Source organism: Vitis riparia, chromosome 17 (assembly GCF_004353265.1).
Source record: "Vitis riparia cultivar Riparia Gloire de Montpellier isolate 1030 chromosome 17, EGFV_Vit.rip_1.0, whole genome shotgun sequence".
Classification (NCBI taxonomy): Eukaryota; Viridiplantae; Streptophyta; class Magnoliopsida; order Vitales; family Vitaceae; genus Vitis; species Vitis riparia.
In genome coordinates, this window is record NC_048447.1 from 9,061,327 (window position 1) to 9,084,196 (window position 22,870).

The window sequence follows — 22,870 nt, forward strand, 5'->3', positions numbered from 1 at the left end:
TCGGTTGATTTCTTGCCTTCATATTGTGTTTAAGGTCATGGTTTTAAGGCCTTAGATGTAAACTTTACGTAGATCTTCTAGTGGAGCCTTAGATGTTACATATTGAAGCCTTAAGACATGCCAAAAAGGGATACTAACTTCAATTTGAATCTAATTCACTGTTGAAATTAATTTGCATTTAGAGGTCAATATCTTCTTATGGCTGAGTTTGAAGCTGGTGTAGAGTCCCTTGAGTGCAATGATCTCCTTGGAAACTGTGGCTAAATTCAAAATACAATATTTCTTATGGCCAAATCTGCTTGGAAATCATCAAACCAGTTTGCTATGTGATGTCACTGTTGAGGTGATTCATAAAAAGAGCTGGTTTGGTTTCGCATCATCATCTTGCAGAAGTGAAGAATGTCCTTTAGTTGCAAAAGATTGTGCCAGTAACAGAATGTCTTGGACCTACCATTTGATGGTACCATAAGTGTTCAAAAGGTTTTCATATTTGATTTCATTCACTCGTACTGAAATTCCATGAATGGTTTGAAAACCATCTAAAGGTTCTGAAGAAAAATATTATAGGAATTGTTTGGTCAAAGTCCTAATATCATACTGATTTTTGGTGCATATGCATGCTAAACGGAATCCATCTTTTGGACTAATCTTCTTCTTCCTTCTCTCTCTCTCTCTCATATATATATATATATATGCAACATAAAGTAGCTGTATATACAAGCGCCTAATAAATGGAAGTACTCAGGACAATACAAACCCAATTCCTAGTTAGGACAATCCTCACTAACCAGTTAGGGCAACCTGATTCCACATACGCACATTGTATAGAGGTCGCACAAAGAGGAAAAGGCTATACAAACCCAATTCCTAGTTTGGACAATCCCACACTGACTAGCCAACTCCCATATTATTTACAAAATCAACACATTCCCTATACATACATTTACCCACTTGTACAAAGTTTTAAGAAATAAAAGTTTATTGCTAAAGTCAACTGTTCTAACCCTTCAAAGAGTCTATGATTATGCTCTTTTCAGGTAGTTTTAAAAAGACGAAAGGATCTTTAATCGAATGGGAAGAAGCTGATACACACCAGACAGCACCACAACCAAAGCAAAAAAGCTATAATCATGTTGACTCTTGGTCGTTTTGGATACTAAATGGTATCCATCATCTTGAAGATTCTTTTTATTTTATTTTATTTTATTTTTTTGTTGATTTTGTAAATCTTATTTCCTGTTGATGTAGCATGCGTTAATAAACCATGTAAGGCAAAGTCTCATTCCCATCTTTGCATTGGCCTTAACTTACTAAAGTTTCCACACCTCCTCATTAGCAACAAGGACCCTTTTGTTAAGTTAGTTTTCCAGGAGATCTGCCAATCTGCAACTTGTAGGAATGCTTTATCTAGGATTTAAAATTGACTATTGCATATATCAAAATATTCTAGTGTTGAGAGATTTTACTCAAAAGTCAAGTTTTGCTCGAGCCAACCTCAGTTGGATTTACCCTAACACCTAACCATCACACCACTGATGAAAATCATTTTGCTGGCTAGTGCCCATGAAAGTTTTGATGGTAATGATGGTTGCAGATTTAATAGTCAGAAGTGTAAGGTTAAGTGGCCGCAGTGTCTCCCACTAAATCTAAAGCCATGGAAGTACAAGTTTTCATAGACAAAATGGCATGCATAGAAGATAAATATTTAAATCTTTCTTTCTGGTTTCTAATAAGGTGTACCTTCTTCACAATATGAGTAGTTTTTTGGCTAAGTTGGTTGCAGCAGTAGTGACAGTATTTCTTCTAGTGAGTAGTTTTCTAGCAACTTATGCATCACAATACCCTTGTGCTGCAGGTACTGTTCTATTCTCATGATGATCTCTATTAATTCAATTGAACCTGGTAGATTGAAATTAAGCCACACTTCCTGATGGGATATATATATTCATGGTACTTAGGTTCATGATGATAGTTTTCCCTCTTTCTTCCAATGAATTGAAAAACGATAAAGAGAAATATGCTTTATTCGATCTTTGATCATATTGAAACTATAGCCAGTGGTTAATATAACTGAAACAAGGAGAGTTAAAGAATAATCTTTATTTGTGTTCACCTTTAGATTTTAGTCATATTGAGACCATTACCTGGTATTCTGTTTCTGGCATAGTTTGATTTCATCGTGTTTGAACCTTGTGGCCATAAGAAATAATCCTTCTGTTGGCCAAGGTAGTAAATGGTAACCATCCGCCCATTTGTATGTTTCAAACATGCCCTGGTTCCTCATGAGTATTGTAATTGTGCCACTATACAAATTAACTAGTCTCCAATGATCAAGCTTCTATTTTGTAGTTGTGTTATACAAGCAGGTTGAATGCAAATACACAACTTCTTCTGGCCTTCTAGTCCAGTGTTATCTTGCTGCCTCCTTGGGAGAGATATAGGTTTTTGTGTATACATTCTCAAGCAGCTAAGTTGTTTGTTCAGGAGCCTGGCATAGGACCAAAGCTCACATACACTCTCAGAGGGAGAGAAAGAATGATACAGGAATTTTGTTGATACATTGGAAATTATTCCTAAAATTTGGGCTAGCACCACCATTGATTTTTTTTTTTTTTTGAATTGCAAAAATGTGTTCTTATTCATCACCTCATGGTAACTGTTACTGATTTTTTCATAGAATGAGGGTGACATTAAACTTCGATGAATATTCTAACTATTATTAATATTAGATATATCATAATAGATTGTTTGGTGTCTTTTTGAATTGTTTGCTTCATTGGATTGGAGGTAACATGTGACTTGTAAGGCAGGGCTGCTAGTAACAAAATCAAAGAAGAGAAAACAACATATGAGCATCCACCATATTGATACAGATGAGAAAGCCATTGATATCATAACCTCCTTGCAGCTGAGAGCCTCATCATTCTGAAGGAATAGATTTTCCTGTGGAAGACAATCTCATGTACCTTCTATGAGGCATTAGATTAGACGGTCAGAAATTGTTAAGCAACTAATATCCCTTATTCTGTTTTTATCACCTTTTCTGTTGAGAAATTACAGAGTGAGAATCTCAAGTGCTTCTGGACACTGAAATGATAAACAAGAAAGTCATCAGTGGAGGCCAGAAGGCTCAAAAACAAATTTGGACCTGTGGGAACGAGTCATTTCCCTTTTTCTGCCTATGTAAAACTCTCTCCCTGGCAACATCAATCTTCTCATCTGAAGCTCCCTCCTCTTGTCTGTTGCCATTACACTAGCAATGCATTGAATGCTAGCGTTAAGGATGGGGTAGTCTGGAGCTTCAGGATCCAAGGACTTGGGGGAACTTGAAGAAGAGGCTGAGGAAGGGTAGGAGGACTATGATTAATGTTGGAGCAGAGGATTCAAGGAGAGATGGGAAGGTTATAATGGAGGAATCATTGAAGGCAATGCATAAGGTTTTTGGAAATAAGGTTGTTTTGAATATGGGTAACAGGCAAACTGTGTGTCACTATGTTATAAAATGCGAACCAGAGGCATCTGAATGGAAGGATGCCAAAATCCAGTTGCTGAAAATTGGAAAATGCAGTCAGTTGTTTGGGATGATCTGTTATTTTCTTGCCTTGGTGGTCTCATCATGCCTCCACCCTGTGTAGGATGTGGTTTCGAGGCATTAGGTATCTTTCAGTGGATCCTTACGTGTACCATATTGAGGCCTTAGACATACCAAAAAGGTCACCCACTTGAATCAAATTCATTGTTGAAATTAATTTTCAGTTAAAGTTCATCATCTTCTCATGACTGACCTTCCACCTGGTGTAGAGGCCTTGGACAACCATTTTATTTTTATTTTTATTTTTGAGACACTTTCTAATGATAATATGTAAAATTAATTTTTTTATTAGGTTTAAGGGAATGTTTAGTAAAATTTAATACTTATTACATAATTATTTAAATTGATTTTAAGTTAAATTATACTTAAGTTGTTTAAAACTTATTATTTAATTTTTATTTAAGTATTAAGATTGTTTAATAAAATTAACTTAAAATTTATTCTAAATCATCAAATTGATATATTAATTTTTATAAATTATAACTAAGACAAAAAAATCGAGTAATAATGAAGGTTGTGAAATAACAAAAGAAATCGTAAAGGTAAATGATGACAAAAAAGTAAAATAAAGATATGAATTTAAGAATAAGTTAATTATTTTTACTTATTACTTACAATTATTTTTTTACTTTAAATCATATCATTAAGTTATTTTACAAAACATATTTAATTTATTTAATAACTAAAATTAAGCTACTAAACCACTTTAAGTTATTAAGATGATCTACCAAATACACTTACTCTACTAGTGTAAAAATTCCATGAATGGTACAAAACTATGTTGGAGGAGTGGTGTGGTGAAAACCCTACAATCATGTTGATTTTTGGCATCTATGCATGCTAAATTATATAAATAGATTCATCTTGGTCGTTTATTTAGAGGCAGAAAAAAAAAAAGCAATGGCATTAAGGAGGAAAAAGCGCAGTTAACAGTACCGATATCAACAAAGGAAAATTATATCCAGAAAAAAGTCACCTGTTCTACCACTTCCAATTTTCAATAATTACCTTTCCGGGTAGTTTAAGTCCTTAAGAAAGACTAAAGATGATCTCAAATTGAACGAGGAAGAGCATGAGACAAACCCAACAAAGTGAATACCCTACCATCATATTGACTTCTGGATCTTCTGCTATATTTGGATCCTAACTGGAATCCATCATCTCCACATTGTTGATGCCTTGCATCCCTGTGATCCACGTAGCTGCCAAGTGGACGCACGCTTTCAACCAAGATTGAGCTCTGGTTCAGTCCTCCCTGCAAAAGATGTCCGGACACACCCTCCGATGGTTTTGTTAACCATGACTCAAGAGATTAAGCTATCAGGCTTTTCCAGGGATAGTTAACTTACCTTCCTCCTTGTGTGAAGGTCCTTTTATATAGTGTCAGAAGCTCTGCCTCCTTCTTTAATGGTGAGAAGACTTTTTGGCTTGTTATGATGCCTATAGGTGATGACAGGGTCATCATCACCCTATAGATGGCTGTCAGAGATCGTGAGAGGTGACTTGCCATCATTCCTGTCCTTTCGCTCTGCAGGCGGCAGAACGTGGGTTGTGGCAGGCTATCAGAATGACGTAGCAAGGCTTGCTCACTTTAGTCGATGATCCGGACAACATATCCAGATAGGGATATGCTATCGTCCGGATGTGATGTTTGCGAGTGTCGTGTGCTTCTCCTTGAGGGAGTCCGGATAGGGGAAGCGCGCCACGTGTTCTCCTCTTGGGGGAGTCCGGATGAAGTTGCTCCGGATAGCGATGCGCGCCACGTGTCATCACGGGGAGGGGTCCCTATACACATGATTTTCCTTCTTTTTTTTTAAAGCTTATCTTCTGTTGATGCACGATGAGTCTAATACAATCTGAGGGGAGCAAACCCATTAAAGGGAAGGTTCGTTCCCACCTTCTCAGTGCCTTTAACCTAGTCAAAATTCCACAGTGCCTCCCAATAGGCCGAAAGCCATTGGAAGACAGCATTGGTAGAAGATAAACTTTAAATCTGTCTTGCGGGCTTCTTCAGAAGAAGGTTCCCCTTCTTCGCAATATGAGTGCTTTTTGGGCAAAGTTGGCTGCAGCAATAGCAGCAGTATTTCTTCTAGTGAGTGGTTTTCCGGCAAGTTATGCATCACACCCTCATGCTGCAGGTATTCATTAAGCCACACTTCCTGAAATGATCTGATCCTCTTTGACCTTTGCTGTTACAAAATTAATTAGAGCATGCTAGCTTTTTGATTAACTTTCATTTGGTATACTGTTTTTATGCCATGAAAGGCTGTGATACAAGTCCATGGTGGGTTGGTGGCACGAGGAAGATAGTTGCTGGCAGAACAGGTAACTCTGGATGTGAAGGGCAGATCAGCATTTACAACAAGAAAGTAGTGCCCTTGCGAAGCCTAAGATCAGGCACTCCATCTCAGCCACCAGCGCCAACAGTTAATCGCTCAAAATCATACCGCACTAAGGCGCCTCCTCCACAGATATCATAGCATTCCCCTGTTTTATGGATTTAACTTCTGGTCTGGAGTAGTACATGTTTTGGCTGGCTACTTCATTACTGGGGTCTCAATAATTGTTGTTGGTCTAGACTTCTTTCTTTATATGCTTCTGCGTGTTCCATGAAAGATTGGATCCATAACACTTGGGACACTTTGGTCGTGTTTATTTTTTTGACTTTTTGTTGAAAGTAATTTATTTTCAGAATTTAGGTTATTTGTTTTTCTACATTGACTTATTTTAAACTTTTTACTAAATAAAAAAAACCAAAATATGTAACTTTTTCTAAACAAAAAAAATAAACGTATTGGTTTTTCTTTATTTTTTAATATTTAATAGAAATAAAATACTATAAAAATAAATAATATAATATTTAATACTATTAAATATTATATTCTATTTAGAATTAAGTAAAAAAACAAACACTACTAAAGTCTATACAAAAGATTCCATGGTTGGATTGCAAAAACAATTCTCACAATATTGCTTCTCGGTCACGTGGATAGAATTTGTTTTATAATCACTAAGTGTGAAAAACAGTTGTTAATGTTGGTTTTAGAGTAATTTTAAAGTTACCTTAAAATCAACATCTTGATTTAAAGTATTTTTTAAATTACATTAAAACCATCATTATCGGTCTTGGTTTTTGATCATGTGGTAATTGATGTGGTTCAAAAAATTTTGATAATTAATTTGGAGTGTGATTTATTTCTACAATAATTCAAAGAAAAATATTAAGATAATATTTACAAAACTTCAAAATCAGACCGTTGAATATGTATGATGAGATTTAGGTTATTGAATCGGGATATGAAGAAATGAGACCAAAATATAATGATACAAATGAATAAAATTAGAGCATTAATAACGAGACTTATAGATACACAAGTAATATCACTTGATTAGTGATGTTTTTTTAATATATATATATATATATATATATATATATATATATATATATATATATATTTGTATCATAATTAGATCAAAATTAAAAAATGATTTTTACCTTAAATTTTCATATTATATGCTATGTCAGGATTGAGGGTGAAGTTCTCTCATATATATTTCTTCTCTAATATTTTTTTTATCTTCCATTTTTCTCTTTGTTCTTTATTATGGTTTGTTGCACTTTCATATAAACTTCAATAATGTTGAAGATGTGGTTGAAAAAAAAATTGTCACAAGTTAATGGTCTGTTTGGTTTCTGTTTTCAAGAACAGAAAATTGTTTTCTGTTTTTGAAAACAAAAAACACAAAAAACTTGTTTTGGGAAGGTGGTGCGTTTTTGTTTTTTGTGTTTTCTTTGTTATCAAAAACCACTTTTTGATAATAATAAAAAATGTTTTCATTGTTTTTTCACTATTCATAGAATAAATTATTTTTTGTGTTTTCTCTTCCTTCTTTTTGTATTTTCTTAGTTGTTTTTTGTGTTTCTACAAAGATGAGCTCCACCCAACCACCACACCCCCACCCGCAAACCTTTTCTTTATCTTTAAATTATTGAAATTAATATATTTACACATGGTGATAAAGTCATCATTTGTTTAAGAAAATTATAACGAGTGTAAAAATTTTAAAATAGAATATTTTTTTTTTAAAATTTAAATGAATCGTGCATATGAAAATTTAATTGAAGAAAACACTTTATTAATTAAAAAAAACTTCAAATATATTTTTTATTTTACTTATTCTAAAAAACTTTTTTTATTAACTCAACCAAACATGTTTTTTTTTAGAACAAAAACTGTTTTTTAGAATTCGGTTTCAAAACACAATTTTTTTTTCCCCTAAAAACACAAAAAACTGTTATCAAAATTGTTTTCCATAATAGTTTTCAAAAACAACAACCAAACATGCCCTAAATCTCTATATTTTAGTTAGTATTGTTGGATTTTTTTTTTTTTTTAAATATGTTGATTTTTAGCATGTTCTTTAATGAAAATCTTGAATCACACTCGAACGGGGGGCTTTAACCCTAATATCTCAAGATTTGATAAATGAAATTTAATTATATTTATGTTTAGATGAATATTCAATCTAAAAACATAAATGAAACTTCAAATATTGAGGCTCCCGCAATTCTCTAAGCTCCTCTTTGAACTCTCAAAGATTCATCAATCCTTACCCAGAACCAAAAAATTACATGCCTTCATAATCAGGAACCACCTCTCAGATGACCCATTTTATGCTACTAGAATCCTCAGATTCTATGCTATTAACAGTGATCTTTACTCTGCCCGTAACCTGTTCGATGGAACTTCTCATAGAAGCGTCTACCTTTGGAATTCTGTTATCAGAGCTTATGCAGGAGAGCATCAATTTGATGATGCATTGTTGCTGTTTGCAAAGATGCTTAGAACAGAAATCAAACCTGATAGCTTCACCTTTGCATGTGTTTTGCGGGCGTGTGCTGAAAATTTTGATCCAGATAGATTGAGAGTGGTACATGGAGGAGTTGTGGTTTCCGGGTTAGGATTTGACTCAATTTGTAGTAGTGCACTGGTGACTGCCTATTCAAAACTATGCATGGTTGATGAAGCAAGTAGGGTATTCTATGGAATGGCAGAGCCGGATTTAGTTTTGTGGAATGCAATGGCTGCTGGTTATGGTTATTGTGGATTCTGGGATAAAGGGCTGCAACTGTTTAGTGCAATGCGAAGCATGGGGGAGCAGCCAGATAGTTACACTATGGTAGGATTGATCTCAGGCTTAGCAGATCCAAGCTTGCTTGGAATAGGAAAAGGAATTCATGGTTTTTGTTTGAAAAGTAGTTTTGATTGTAATGCTCATGTGGGCAGTGCACTTGTGAGCATGTACTCAAGATGTCATTGCTTAAATTCAGCATATGGAGTTTTTACCATTTTATCTCAACCTGATTTAGTTACATGGTCGGCTTTGATAACTGGATTGTCCAAGAGTGGAGACTATGAGAAAGCACTGCTCTTCTTCAGGAAAATGAATATGGAAGGTAAAAGGGTGGATCCCATATTGATTGCTAGTGTACTGGCAGCTTCTGGTCAATCAGCAATTTTAGGGCCTGGTAGTGAGATTCATGGATATGTTCTCCGACATGGGCTTGAGTCTGAAGTCATGATTTCCTCTGCTCTCATTGACATGTACTCTAAGTGTGGTTTTGTAAACTTGGGAGTTAGGGTATTTGACTCCATGCCTAACCGAAATACAGTGTCCTACAATTCGATGATTTTAGGTCTTGGAATACATGGACTTGCCTCACAGGCCTTCAAAATGTTTGAAGAGGTATTAGAGAAAGGATTTAAACCTGATGAATCCACCTTCTCTGCTCTGCTCTGTACTTGCTGTCATGCTGGCCTTGTTAAAGATGGAAGGGAAATTTTCAGTAGAATGACAGAAGAGTTTCACATCCAAGCTAGAACTGAGCATTATGTTCACATGGTAAAGCTTCTTGGAATGGCTGGAGAGTTGCAAGAGGCTTATGATCTTATCCTGTCATTGCAGCAACCAGCAGATTCTGGCATTTGGGGAGCACTGTTGTCATGCTGCAATTTTCATGGAAATTCTGAGCTGGCTGAAATTGTGGCTCAGCAGCTCTTTGAAAATAAACCAGAGAAAAGTGCATACGGAGTAATGCTTTCCAATATATATGCTGGTGATGAGAGATGGGATGATGTGAAGAAGTTGAGAGATGATATTCAAGAAGCGGGAATAAAGAAAATGCCGGGGCTTAGCTGGATTGGAGTTGGTCGTATCTAATCATTGAACTGCCAAAATGAATACTTAATCAGACCTTTGCATGGGGCTACAATGATGTTAATAGTCAGACTCACTGTATCTGCAACTGGAAGCTTTTTGGAGAGGTAAGTCTGGAAACCCTTTTTATCAGTATCAGTATGCATCACTTCAATGGTGATACACAGAGGAGGCCACAATAATTACAATATTTTGAGTCTGCAGCAAAAGAACATTGTAATCCTAAAGACATTGATTTTGTAGAAATAATAAATGCATTCATACCTTCAGCCATTGATTTTAATGTGAAGAACATTATTTTAGTTGGCTGCTCATATTTATGATTGAGCTAGATATCAAACAGTTTTGTACCGATATGGTCTTAATTGTTCATAAAGCACAAAGATGTCTAAATTGGCTTCCTCAGTGTTATATATATGCAAAGAAACCCGTTTATGATGCATCTGATCTCTATGCTGCTTCGATCACTGATTATTAAGCAGCACAGATTTGATATATGCTGAGCCCATTGTAGGTTTCTCATATAACAATTGCAAACAACATGAAGGTTAACAACCTCGATCACATAAAATCACAAACAACAGAAAGGAGAAAACAGTATGGGATGATAAAGAACATAGATAGAATTAATAAAATGTCTTAACCAGCAGAAAGGAGAAAACAATTGCAAACAACATGAAGGTAAACAACCTCACATAAAATCACAAACAACAGAAAGGAGAAAATAGTATGGGATGATAAAGAACATAGGACCTAGAATAGAATTAATAAAATGTCTTAACCAGCAGCATGTGCTTGTTTGTTCTCTTATTCTTCATTCTTCACTACCTCTTGAACGCATAGCGATCTGATTCACTGCAGACATAGTGATAAATTTTACCTGCGGAATGTGTTTGATCTTGTAATTCTCTTCTCCTCCATCAGGTCTCAACCTCTCTTCATGATCATCAAGCAAAGGTAGCAAACTTAACTGCTTCAATGTAGTGATGAACTGCAACCCTTCAGGGAGCGTCCTCAGTCGCAAACAGTTATGCAAGTGGAGGAACTCCAAGCTTGGTATTGCTCCCTCTTCAAGTTCTGTCCATTCCTCTAGACCATGAGAAGCAATAGTGAGATCCTCAAGCTTGGGGAACCCACCAGCCCTGCAAAACTCTTTCCCTATATGCTTTGCTTCAAAAGCTTGCCATAAGGTCAAAATTTTCAAATTGGGTAGGAGCTGAAGTACAGAAGTTGGGTTCTCAGACAGATGAGAGTAACCTAACCTCAGGTAGGTAAGTCTTTCCATCAGGCCAAGCCAGTTGGGAATCCTTTCAAGGACCCCTTCTAGCTGAAGTTTCCTAAGAAGTGGTGGTGGCACGAAGGTTTCCAATAGTGTAAGTGTTCCTTGGTGAAAAGCGTGTTTTGCTTGGAGAGACAAGCATAACAGTTCCTGCATCTTCATAACTGAGACAAATAGCTCACTTACATCATCTTCAGCGACATCCATCACTCCCAATCTTCTAAGCTGAATCAAGCTGCCTAACTCTCTGGCTATGCCATCACCAGCATATATGCCAGTAAGGGTTAGGAGGCTTTTAATTCTTCCTATCCCTTTTGGTACATCCATTCCACCAATGCCTATGCTCTTGAACATTTTGAGGTGTCTTAATCGCAGAAGATTTAGGACCCCTTTTGGCACTGCTGTTAGATTTCCACACCATCTGATGTCCAAAGTTTGCAGGGCTCGCAGATTTCCGAGTCTCTCAGGAAGCTCATTTATATGTGTCTTTTTCAGACCCAGATACCTCAGGTGCATCAAGTCTCCCACCTCATCTGGCAAGTGCTTGATCTTGGAATCTTCCAGATCCAGCACCCGCAAAAATTTTGACCCGTAATGATTTAGCCAATCCCAATTTTCTTCAGAAGAGCCTTTTTTACCAAACAGGAACAAAGATCTAGTTCGGACATTATTCAAGACAGTTTCAACTTGTTTCATGTCAGAATGGATTGAAACACAGCGAACAGTTAGGGGGAAACTGGAATCTGAACTGGGACATGCAGTAATGAGCTTTTCTTCCTTTATTTTGTGAAGACAGACTTCTCTGTAATGAGAGGGTACCACTAACTTGATTCCATTGCCAGGATGATCTACTACTTGAAGCATTCCCAGGTTGATCAGTTCATTTATATTCTCCTGAGCTATATCCTCTATAACCTCTCCTGCTTTTCCTTGTATCAGACCTTCGGCTATGAATAGCCGGATCAGTCTCCCTTTATTAATCCAATAATTCTCAGGGAAGATACAGCAATAGGTTAAACAAATTTGAAGGTGATATGGCAAATTTGTGTACTGTAATTTGAGTGCAGAAGAAGCAGATGTCTCACCTTCATCCATCCCATGAAAGTTTTCGTCTTCTCCCTTCTCCCCTTTAATTGAATTGTCGAGTTCTCTCATTCTATGGACAGTTTCAGCTAGACGAGAACCTGCCTTCTGCAACTCACTTCTGAAGCTATCAATCCACACCTTCTGATCAGACCCGTTGTGAGCATCCATCTGAATTATGAACTCGTCAACAGAATCATCCAATTCATTGATTATACCTTTTAGCTCATGCACCCAACTATGAACAGCATCAATTTCTTCTGCACTGCCTGATTCTGCAGAGAATGATCCAATCTCTCTGAGTATGCCCATGATCCGCAGCACTTCATCTTCAAAACCAGAGAAGCTTTCTGCCTCCTGAACTAATAGAGAATCCAATCTCTGTATGAAGAAGTTCACAAAACCCTCAGCCATTTCCTTCAATTCATTCAGAGGTCTGGTTTTTCCAAAGAAGAGAGGATCACCATAGTCAAGGCGGTGTTGGAGAACTGCTCCATATAACCGCTGCAGAAAATTCTGCTAGTGTACAAGGGCAAGAGGACAGATCCTTTTTTTATATTGAAAGAATACAAAGTAGTAAGCTTTCTTGTAAATTTAAGAACGGAAATACCAAAGAACTTTCCAAAGAAGTTGATTGGGAGTCTTTACACACAATGGAAATCCCAAAGGAGTTTCCAAAGAAGGAAGAGAGGATCACCATAGTCAAGGTGGTGTTGGAGAACTGCTCCATATAACCGCTGCAGAAAATTCTGCTAGTGTACAAGGGCAAGAGGACAGATCCTTTTTTTATATTGAAAGAATACAAAGTAGTAAGCTTTCTTGTAAATTTAAGAACGGAAATCCCAAAGAACTTCCCAAAGAAGTTGATTGGGAGTCTTTACACACAATGGAAATCCCAAAGGAATTTCCAAAGAAGTAGATTGAGAGTCTTTACATACGAGGAATTCATACGTATATATAGTTCTAATAACTTTCTCCCCGTGGGTTATCACAAAACACCTCTTCATACAGCATAACGTCTACTTCATGAGGCTAAACAAACCCTTATATTGGAGTTGAGGATTGGTTCTGATATTATTTTTAACAATCCGCACTCAACCATATAGATATTGTCTACTCTAAATTCAAAGGAGACCTTACAGTTTTAAAATGCGTTTATAAGGTTAAAAAGAGTTCATACATATATACACTCAGTAACTTTTTTTCCTAATATGAGATATCACATTTAATATGATATAATATTTGCTAAAAATCAATAACTTTTTTCATTAGAAATGTTACTTTTAAGAGACAATTTCTTGTGTATAGAGGTTGTTTGTTCGAAAAACAATATTAGTATATAAAAAAGGTGTTTGTCAAAGAAACTTCTTAAAAAATATAACTTTTTGTTTAAAAGTCAATTTTTAATAAACGTTCTTTTCTCCCACAATTTTTATTTGTTACTTTAAAAGACAACTTCCATATAAACATGGGAAATTATTTAAATTTGCAAAGAATTTTTTTTTTTGAATTACTCAAATTTAATTAATAATAGTTTCTATATCAATTGGTGTCCTTGAGCCAATAGTCTCATAAATAACTTGGTGTTGGTGATATCAATTAACATGACACGACACAACTTATCCTTCAAGTTATAAAATGTCATTATATTATTGGCTAAAACATTTTTTTAAGGAGGACAAGAGGAGCACCCTTCATTTGGATCATTTTCTTTTGATACGGTCAAAATGTCGATTTATGTACCTAAAATTAATCAAATAAAAAATATATGAGATTGAATTAATAATATATTTGATAACGATGTTATCATATGAAAAAGAATAAACATAGTAATGCTTGATATCTTTCCTAACCACATCACTTAGAATGATGGAACAATTTAGGGCAATATTATTGAATTCTCTTGTACTTCCTCTAGGAAAATTCCTTGCTTAAATCCTTCTATAGTTTGGTAGCAACCAATTGATGATAGAGTTAAATGTTAATAAAACTAAATAAGATAACAACTTTTTGACAAATAGACAATTATTTATTGACCTTGACTTTGGAATATTTGAGTGGAGCTAATATGAATAGATTTCCATTTTATTTACTTGTGGTCTATATACCATTATGTCACTAAAAGAATACTTGTCAACCAAGGAACCTATGCGGTTTGTACCAACTTAAAAAAATTGTACTCTAATTAAATTTAATCTCTAATTAAAGCATGATTAAATTCAGTTTCCAAGCAAATTCTACATTTATTTGCTTCAAGAAATTGTTTGGAATTCAAATATACCAAAAAAAAAAAAAAAAAAAAAATTAACCTTTGTCTCATATCTCCCCTTATCTCCTTCACTTTTTTTTTTCTCTAACCTCCCTTTAAATTGAACAATTTCCTACACAGATTGGGGTTGCAAATGAAGTCTAACAACCTTTTTAAATATGGTTTAAAAGCAAGCATATAGTGGCAAGCTTTAAGGCTACCGGTAACCAATATTTTCCAAATTGCATTTTAGTCCTTTATTTGTAACTTTTTGTGCTTTTGCACCTACCAATAAGTTTTTCAAGTCCTTTTAATTAAAATAAACCCCCATGGAGCTAATACACAAACTTAAGTTACTAATTAATTGTAATTAACCTTTATCAAAGTTTAATTCATAATTAAATCTGATTAACATTAAACTAGTTTTAAACTCTAATAAAATGTGTTTAAAGTACTAAGATAATAATAATAATTATTTTCTTAATTATTGTTAGGTATTATAAGAGGTGTGTTAGTTCGTAGGATACCCAAAATGAACCAAAAGTCCTTTTACTTTTATAGTCAAATTGGCCTAAAGGTATTTTTTAGCACAAATGTCAGATTTATGGAAGGAAGACTATATGATAAGTAAGAAGGTAAAATATAATATAGATTTGAGAATACTAAAAGACATTTACACAACACAAAAACTATGGATCTAGGGATTTCTACACCTACTTTTCTTGACAATTATGGTACATGAGAGCCTTATTGTAGTGGGAGGGTTGTTATACAACTAGGTAGGTTCATGTGTTTTGGAAAGCCTTTTAAGGGAATTCTAAAGAAATAGAAAACTAATCCCACATATTATGATGCTAGTTATGATTGACATTGATACTTGGACATGGTAAGGAGCTACAGAGGTAAAGTTAAAACTTATGTATTCTAACAAAATTTGGGATCTTATAGAGGTACCTAAAGGGATAAAACTTATAGGTGTAAGTAGGTCTACAAGATGAAGAGATGACTAGGTGGAAATGTTGAGATATATAAGGCTAGACTTATAGCTAAAGATTATGGTTAGAAATTTGGTTTCAACTATGAGAAAACCTTTTCGCTGGTAGTCATGCTCAAATCCATTAGAGTACTCTTATCCATTATAGCACATCTCCATTATGAGATATCAAAAATGGATGTCAAGACAATGTTCTTTAATGACTATCTTGATGAGAGCATCTATATGATGTAACCAAACGGTTTCATAGCAAAGGGTCAAGGAAATCTAGTATGCAAGTTACATAAATTCATTTATGGATTAAAGAAAGTATCTCCCTTATAGAACAAGTGTTTTGATAAGGCAATCAAGACTCTTGATTTTGATCAAAATGAGGATAAACCTTGTGTTTATAAGAAGATTCAAGGAAACATGATGGCGTTTTCTTATCTTGTATGTTGATAACATTCTACTAATTAGGAATGATGTAGGGCTACTGTTATAAATCAAGATATGGTTATTTACTTAATCCCAGATAAAAGATCTAGGAGAAGTGTAACATATTCTTGGGATCAAGGTCATTGCGACCTGTAAGAACAAGAAAATCATGTTATCTCAAGCCACCTAAATTTTTGGTCAAGTATGTGATGTAGAAATCCAAGAAGGGTTTTCAACTTTTTAGGCATGGAGTACTTCTTTCTTAGGATCAATGTCCTAAGACATTTGAGGAAAGAGATTGCATGAAGGTAGAATACCTGTAGACCCCCACATGGGCCTCATTCTTCAGGCAGCTTGTCTTGCCACGTGGAAGAGCTTTGAGAGACCACTTGTCTGCTCGTGGATGGCTGCTGGGAATCAGAGTAGTGGAACTGAGGAGCGAGTGAGAGTTTGACACGTAGCATGGAGATATTCTGGCCATTAGTGAGGAGCGTATATTTTCTGTTAGTGGAGGCTTGCAGCGGCAGGAGGGAAGTGGTGCTTTTTGGTGCAGGGAGACCTTTTGGCCGTTAGAAGATATTTTTAGGAGAGGTGAGGAGATCCCAGGCAGAGTGGGAGTTTTTTTTGGGAGAGAACAGAAAGTTGGTGGGAGAGAGGATAGGCCTCCATTGACGACTGTGAGAGATTTTTTTGAGGGGGGAGCATATTCTGGTTACGGGAGGAGTAGCAGAGAGCCTGGAGATAGGGTTGAGGGGAGATTCCTTGAGCTGGGTGAGGAGGTCTTAGAGGGAAAGAAAAAAAAGCTTCGGAGAGGAAAATCTTCAGGTATGATTATGATGGATTTGACATGTGTTTCAGTTAATACGTTTCTTTCCTCTTTCTCTGCTAGATTTTGAGCTCTATTTCGGTTTAGCTCTTTTCAGTTTCTTCATGAGGTGTCTGCAATCATGCTTTAGTTCTTGTTTAATATCTATTTGATTTCACTCACCCTCATCAAGGTCCGTTGATGGCAATATGAAACGGACCTTGTATGATTTCTTTTTGTTTCTACCATTGGTGCTCTGTTTTTCTTTTGTTATCTTCCTCTGTTCCTGGCACGCATCCATGGCATGCACCAGATTTCCTATCTTGACATGAAAAGGTAAGGCACCGTGAGATTCTCAGTGGAGGGATATTCCGGAAAGCAAGTTTCAGGCTAGAGAGGGAGAAGAGAGTATTACGTTTGGAGAAATTTCTGGCTAGTGATTATTTGAGAGTTGCAGACGGCTGGAGGAAACGATGAGCTGAGAGTGAAGGAAAACGAACTTGAGAAAGAAATAGAGCGAGCAAAGCTGTCCTCGAACGACGCTGGCGGCTTTGCCGCCGGCGGCGAAGCGCCTCCGCCATCACCGGAATGCTAAGCAACCATTGAAGCCCCTTTTGAAGATATTTTTACCTGTTTTCTTTCTTGTTCTGCCTCCATGGTTTCTTCTCTGTGGTGGTTACATTCTCGTTTTTGAATCTTGTTCTATGCATGGACTGTGAGGAGGAGAGGTCCTGTAGATAAATCAGGTTCAGCAATGTTCCGGAAGCTGGAGCGTAAGAAGCCTTCTGATTTGAAAGTGGAAGTTACTGCTCCTCATGCTCCCTCTGTCATGAAGATTCGTGAGGATGACCTTAAGAAGAAAGATGAGAAAGCTCCAGAAAGAGGGGAGAATGAGAAAAATAGGTTCACAAAGCCAGAAACAAGGCGAGTCCTCTTCACTAAGAATTCAGATGACAAGATGAATAAGTTTGGTGGATTCAGGTCCGGATCTCGTGTGGTTCCATGTCGAGAGTAGGATTCTGAGACTATTGTTGAAGTGGGTAACACTACTGAGGTTCTGCATAGAAACCATAAAGGGTGTGAGGATCTATCTCTGATCCGTAAGCAGCTTGTTCAAATTGAAAATCAGCAATCCAGTCTGCTAGATCTCTTCCAGAAATTCATGGGAAGCTCCCAGAATGGATTGAGATCTCTGGAGACGCGTGTTCATGGCCTAGAGCTCGCATTGGACGAGATCTCATTTGACCTGGCTGTGTCAGACAGCAGGATGTCAAGCACAGACTCTGCAGGAGCCACATGCTGCATGCTACCTGGTGCTGATTTTCTGAGCTCCAAGTTTTGGAGGAAAACAGAAGGCCGGGGATCAACATCAAGGTTTTCTCCTTCTCATGCCACTCAATCAGGCACTGCCATGCGCTACAGACTTGCAATGTTGGCAAATTTATGAATCACTTACGCAGCCATAAAATTCTGATATTCAGAAGAAAGCTAAAAGTTTAGTTGGCACATGGAGGATACGAATTGAACCTGAAATGAACCCTGTTCCATGGATGACTTCCCCACCTGGTAGACCACTGGTTGAAGCCCTGTGCCTGGGCATAGCAAGTACAGTGAAACCACCTTTCCAATGCAGCATCAGTTCATGGTGGCAGCAGCAGTATCACCACCACTAGCAGCAGTAGCAGGAGCTCCCGTAGAGATGGCAGCCAAGGGCTTATTTTGATTAATTGAAAGAGGGGGTTTAGACTTCTCTACCGTTTGGTTGGACCAGAAGCATTTGGCCAAGGGCTCGTGCGTGGACAGAGAGTTCTCAATACTGGTTCTCTTATCACCGTGCCTGTGGGTAGGGCTACCCTTAACCGCATCATTAATGTTATTGGAAAGTCTATCGATGAGAAGGGCGAAATCAAAACTGACCACTTTTTGCCTATTCATCGTGAAGCTCCATCCTTTGTTTATCAACCCGCCTTAGCAACAGATCTTGGAGGCCTTCAAGAGCGTATCACAACAACCAAGAAAGGCTCCATCACATCTGTCCAAGCCATTTATGTGCCGCTGATGAAGATGTCTTCCTTGAGGATTACAAAGAACCCCTTTTGAAGCTCTCTGAGCTGGGATTTGCTTATGCCTAAAAGAAATTTGGACACAAGGTGGTGGAGTTGACAAGTTGCATTTGCTGATTTACCGTTATGTTTTTTTTAGATTCTGGAAGCACTTATGTGGTCTGGGCAGTTTCATGTTGAAGAAGTTGGAGTGATTTTTGCTTAATTTTGTTGACGACATGGACATCTTCAAGGGTGTCGATTTGAAGTTGTTGTCAATAGAGCAGATGCTCACACAGCATCCGAATTGGCAAAGAAGGGCAGTGTTAGTGAAGATTGCAAACCCTGCTAGGAAGAATGAGAGAGATCTCAAGGTGATACCGGTTGAAGCTACTGTTGAGGCAATGAATGGGGCAATTTTTCATGGCAGCTTCAAGACCCACTCTCTCTTTCTCACCTGGCATGCATGGCCACCTTTAGTGGGCCACTGCTTAAACCCACGTGCCACACCCCTGTATTCCCATGCATTGTTTTCAAAAATTGATTTTCAAATAAAATCCTTTTCAAAGGTTTAAATCCCTCAAGTTTTCTTTCTTTATCTTAAATAAATCCTTTTTTTAATAAGTCAATTTTTACCTTTTCCATTCGCCAAACATCTTTTACTTTTTATTTTTATTTATTATTATAATTATTAGTGTTATTATCATTGATATTAGTTTCTCTTTCTTTCTTCTTTCCTTAATTTTAAACATTTTCCTTTTCTTAAAAAAAATATATAAAAATTGGTTGTCATAATTATTTTTGGCAAATATTTTTTTTTTATATAAATCCTCCTCGATTTTTGATAATTTTCATAATCTTTTAAAATGTTTTAAAAATAAGCAAGAATTAATTTTGTAATTCCAATTAATGGAATTTACAAAATTAATTCATGCTAAAATAAACGGGCTTTGGTGGGGGCCCTACATCAAAGAATTTTCTTTAAAATGAAAAATCAATTTGAATGAATTGTGACATGTGATGACTTTTGTGCTCGATTTAGTGACATGTGAGCTATGTTTACGCTCTTTATTGTATACTGACCCAATTTTTTTGTGATAGCACATTGATCATTTGATGCTAAGGTACGCCTCGCTCTCACTTAGATCATTCTTCATGAGTGTTCTGATTTTCATACGTGCATAATCATTCTGGGTATTCTCTGATTTATACATCAATTGCCACGTCAGCTTCATTTTAGTAGTAGAGACCCGACTTTAGGGACTTAGAGGGGTGCTACGGTCTTTACCGTACCTTCCCGATGAGTAACCTGACCCCCGAACCCGATCCGGTTTCTCGCAGACCGCCTTTTCCAAAATAAGGAGTCACACTTAGGGTTTTTCTTTCTTATTTTGTTTACCCTTTTAAAAATAAAACAAAAATAAGTGGCGACTCCAAGTCATTTTCTTAATCAATAAAAAAATCATTTTTCAAAAATAAAAATCGAGCTCGCCATCGAGTGGGAAACGCATGAGCCGAAATGCGGGGTCCACAATACCCTATGCCTTTGTAGTGGGTAGGCTTTTGTATGTGATGTTATATATTAGACTAGATATTTTCTTTACTATAGGGATGATGAGTATGTATTAGTTCAATCTAAGACTAGAGTATTGGAAGACAATTAAGCATATACTTAAGTATCATAGGAAAACAAAAGATTAAATGATGGTATATCATGTTGATGAGTTAGTATCCCTTTAGTACATGGATTTAGCTTTTAGTTTGATAGGGAGTCTCACAAGACCACCTCTAGGTTTGTATTCACTCTATGTAGTGAGGTTGTTAGTTGGAAGAGTGTGAGTAGTCTTGTATCGTTGAATCTACTATGGAAGTTGAATATGTTATTGTTTTTGAAGTAGTAAAGGGAGTCGTTTGGCTTAAAAAGTTCCTTATGGGACTTAGGCTAGTTCCCTTAACATTACAACCCATGATCTTGTTTTTTGATAACAGTGGGATGATGACATAGTTTAAAGAACCAAGAAACCACTAAAAAGGTACTACTTGATATGTGAGATAGTTTAGAAGGGTGATGTCATTGTGGAGAAAATACCTTTTGTGGAGAACCTAATGGATCCCTTCGCTAAGACTTTATCTTATAGAGTCTTTAATAAACATAGGGATAACATAAGTGTCAAATGTATACCCAACATGCTTTGAGGGATAATAGGAGTTTATTAAGATAGAATCCTACAAAACATGACATGATTTAACAAAATAATATTTCATTAATAAATTTATTTATTATGATTTCTTGTTCTTATTTATATCAATTGATTGTACTATTTATTATATGAGTGTTGACACTTATCTTACTTGCATTGTATATGATTTGGATGCATTAGGAGTTATATCGAATATATAAGTCATGGTTCCTTATAAAATGATAAGTTATATACATTTGGTTCATAGAATTGGTCAATCCAGTAGAGATTGTAGTGCACTACTTCCTAATTGGAGGAATAACTTATCTTAGTTATTGAGATGGTTTTCCCAAGGTGAGTGTATTAATATGCATGGTTACACATTGGATAAGATCTATAATGAATTATGACATTGACTTCGAGTAGTCATGATCCACTAAGCTACTATTTAAGTTTTCAATAATTTTGACTTATGAGTAAGACTCTATGGTGGTCATATATTCCCACTAAAGATTTGGTTACTGTTGATTAAGGTAAGTGGCAATAGATGTTATCAAGATAGACACCATGATCTCTCATGGGATTGACACAGTATATTCCCTTGGATGATCCTAAAGATTTGTGATAATGTGAATTATAGTTAGAGTTATTCTTTTTATGAGTTAAAGTATGTTAGATTGTCACATAATAGGTGGATATGAGATTCAAAATTGTAGAGGTAATCTTGAGAGGTTGACAACATCCACCTTATTAAATTAGGAACACTAGTTCATGCAGAGTTTTCATACAATCGATTAGTAGGTCACAAACCCAATCTTCACATTTCGATGTGATGTCATAAGATATTGAAGTGAAGTGGACTCTCCTCAGTGGAATGTTAAATTAACTTTAGAATTGAATTATGAAAGAACATATATGGAATGAAAAATATATGTTCTAAGATAATAAGAAGTCAATATATTGAAACTTCAGTCTAATAGTAGTTGAATGAAAATATAATTCAAAAATACTAAAAGTTGCTATTTTATTTCATTATTAAATTAATAATCTTATCAAAATAGAGTCAATAAATAATTTAAACAATATAAAATTATATGAATAATCCATAAAAACTAAAAAAAATTCAAACCTGTAACAATTAGCTTGTGATTGAATATTTTTTATTTTTTACAATTATTCATAAATTTTAATCGAATATTTTTTTTATTGTTTTACAATCATTCATAAATTTTAAATTAAAATAAAGAAAATTATAAAATATGCAAAATGAGTATTGAAGCCATGGAATCGAAATGTGATTTCTAAATTTGAATTGAAGCAACCGTTTTTAAGTGTTTGCTACTAATCTGGAACTAAAATAGCAACTTCTAAATATAATTTCTAAATTTGAACTAAAATTGCATTTTCTAAATATGACTTTGGAATTTGGATTGAAGCCATGGTTTATAAATGCGACTTCTAAATCATTTCTAAAATTAAAGCTATAAATGCAACTTTTAATACAATTTTATAATTTGAGCCGAAGCCACAATTTCTAAATCCAATTATTTTCTTTTTTTGAAATCGTATTTTTAAAATGCGATTTCAACATAATTAAAAAAGAATAAGAACATTTCTCAGCTTCCCACGTAGGGCTATTTTAATAACAAGTTGGAAATGACTACATATAATAATTTTTTTAGCCCTAGATGCTATTTTAGCTCTAACTTTTTGAAAGTTTAGTTTTGGAACGATGAATTTTGATGATTGGGTTTATGGCCTAGATATCATTTTGGCTCCTAAATATGGATGATAACAAGGTAGTTTGAGACGGTTCGATGCTAGACTAGAAAATCTCGTCTCGTCTATCTTGCATGGACCTATTTAATTTTATTTAAAAATATGCTTTTATTTATAATTATATATAATTGGGGTGAGACGAAACATGACATAGTTAAATCTGAACCTGTCTTGAAACGGTTGGGAGATTTTAAAATTTTCTTAAACTCATCTTGAACTTGTTTATCTTAGG

At 35.6% G+C, this 22,870-nt stretch overlaps 3 protein-coding genes across 3 annotated transcripts; 2 read left to right on the top strand and 1 right to left on the bottom strand.

The window, feature by feature from the left end:
- Positions 1 to 5,442: 5,442 nt before the first annotated feature.
- On the top strand, positions 5,443 to 6,228 carry LOC117904717. Its single transcript, XM_034817474.1, has 2 exons — positions 5,443 to 5,730; positions 5,858 to 6,228. The coding sequence occupies exons 1-2, from the start codon at positions 5,631 to 5,633 to the stop codon at positions 6,070 to 6,072; spliced, it is 315 nt and encodes a 104-aa protein (XP_034673365.1). The 5' UTR covers positions 5,443 to 5,630; the 3' UTR covers positions 6,073 to 6,228.
- Positions 6,229 to 8,129: 1,901 nt separating this feature from the next.
- LOC117904707 (putative pentatricopeptide repeat-containing protein At1g64310) lies at positions 8,130 to 10,818 on the top strand. The gene is made up of 2 exons (XM_034817459.1): positions 8,130 to 9,918; positions 10,736 to 10,818. Exon 1 carries the CDS (start codon positions 8,132 to 8,134, stop codon positions 9,812 to 9,814), a length of 1,683 nt encoding a protein of 560 aa, XP_034673350.1. The 5' UTR covers positions 8,130 to 8,131; the 3' UTR covers positions 9,815 to 9,918; positions 10,736 to 10,818.
- Positions 10,418 to 12,721, bottom strand: LOC117904706 (probable disease resistance protein At1g58602). The gene has a single exon (XM_034817457.1). It carries the CDS (start codon positions 12,585 to 12,587, stop codon positions 10,626 to 10,628), a length of 1,962 nt encoding a protein of 653 aa, XP_034673348.1. The 5' UTR covers positions 12,588 to 12,721; the 3' UTR covers positions 10,418 to 10,625.
- Between the last annotated feature and the right edge of the window lie 10,149 nt (positions 12,722 to 22,870).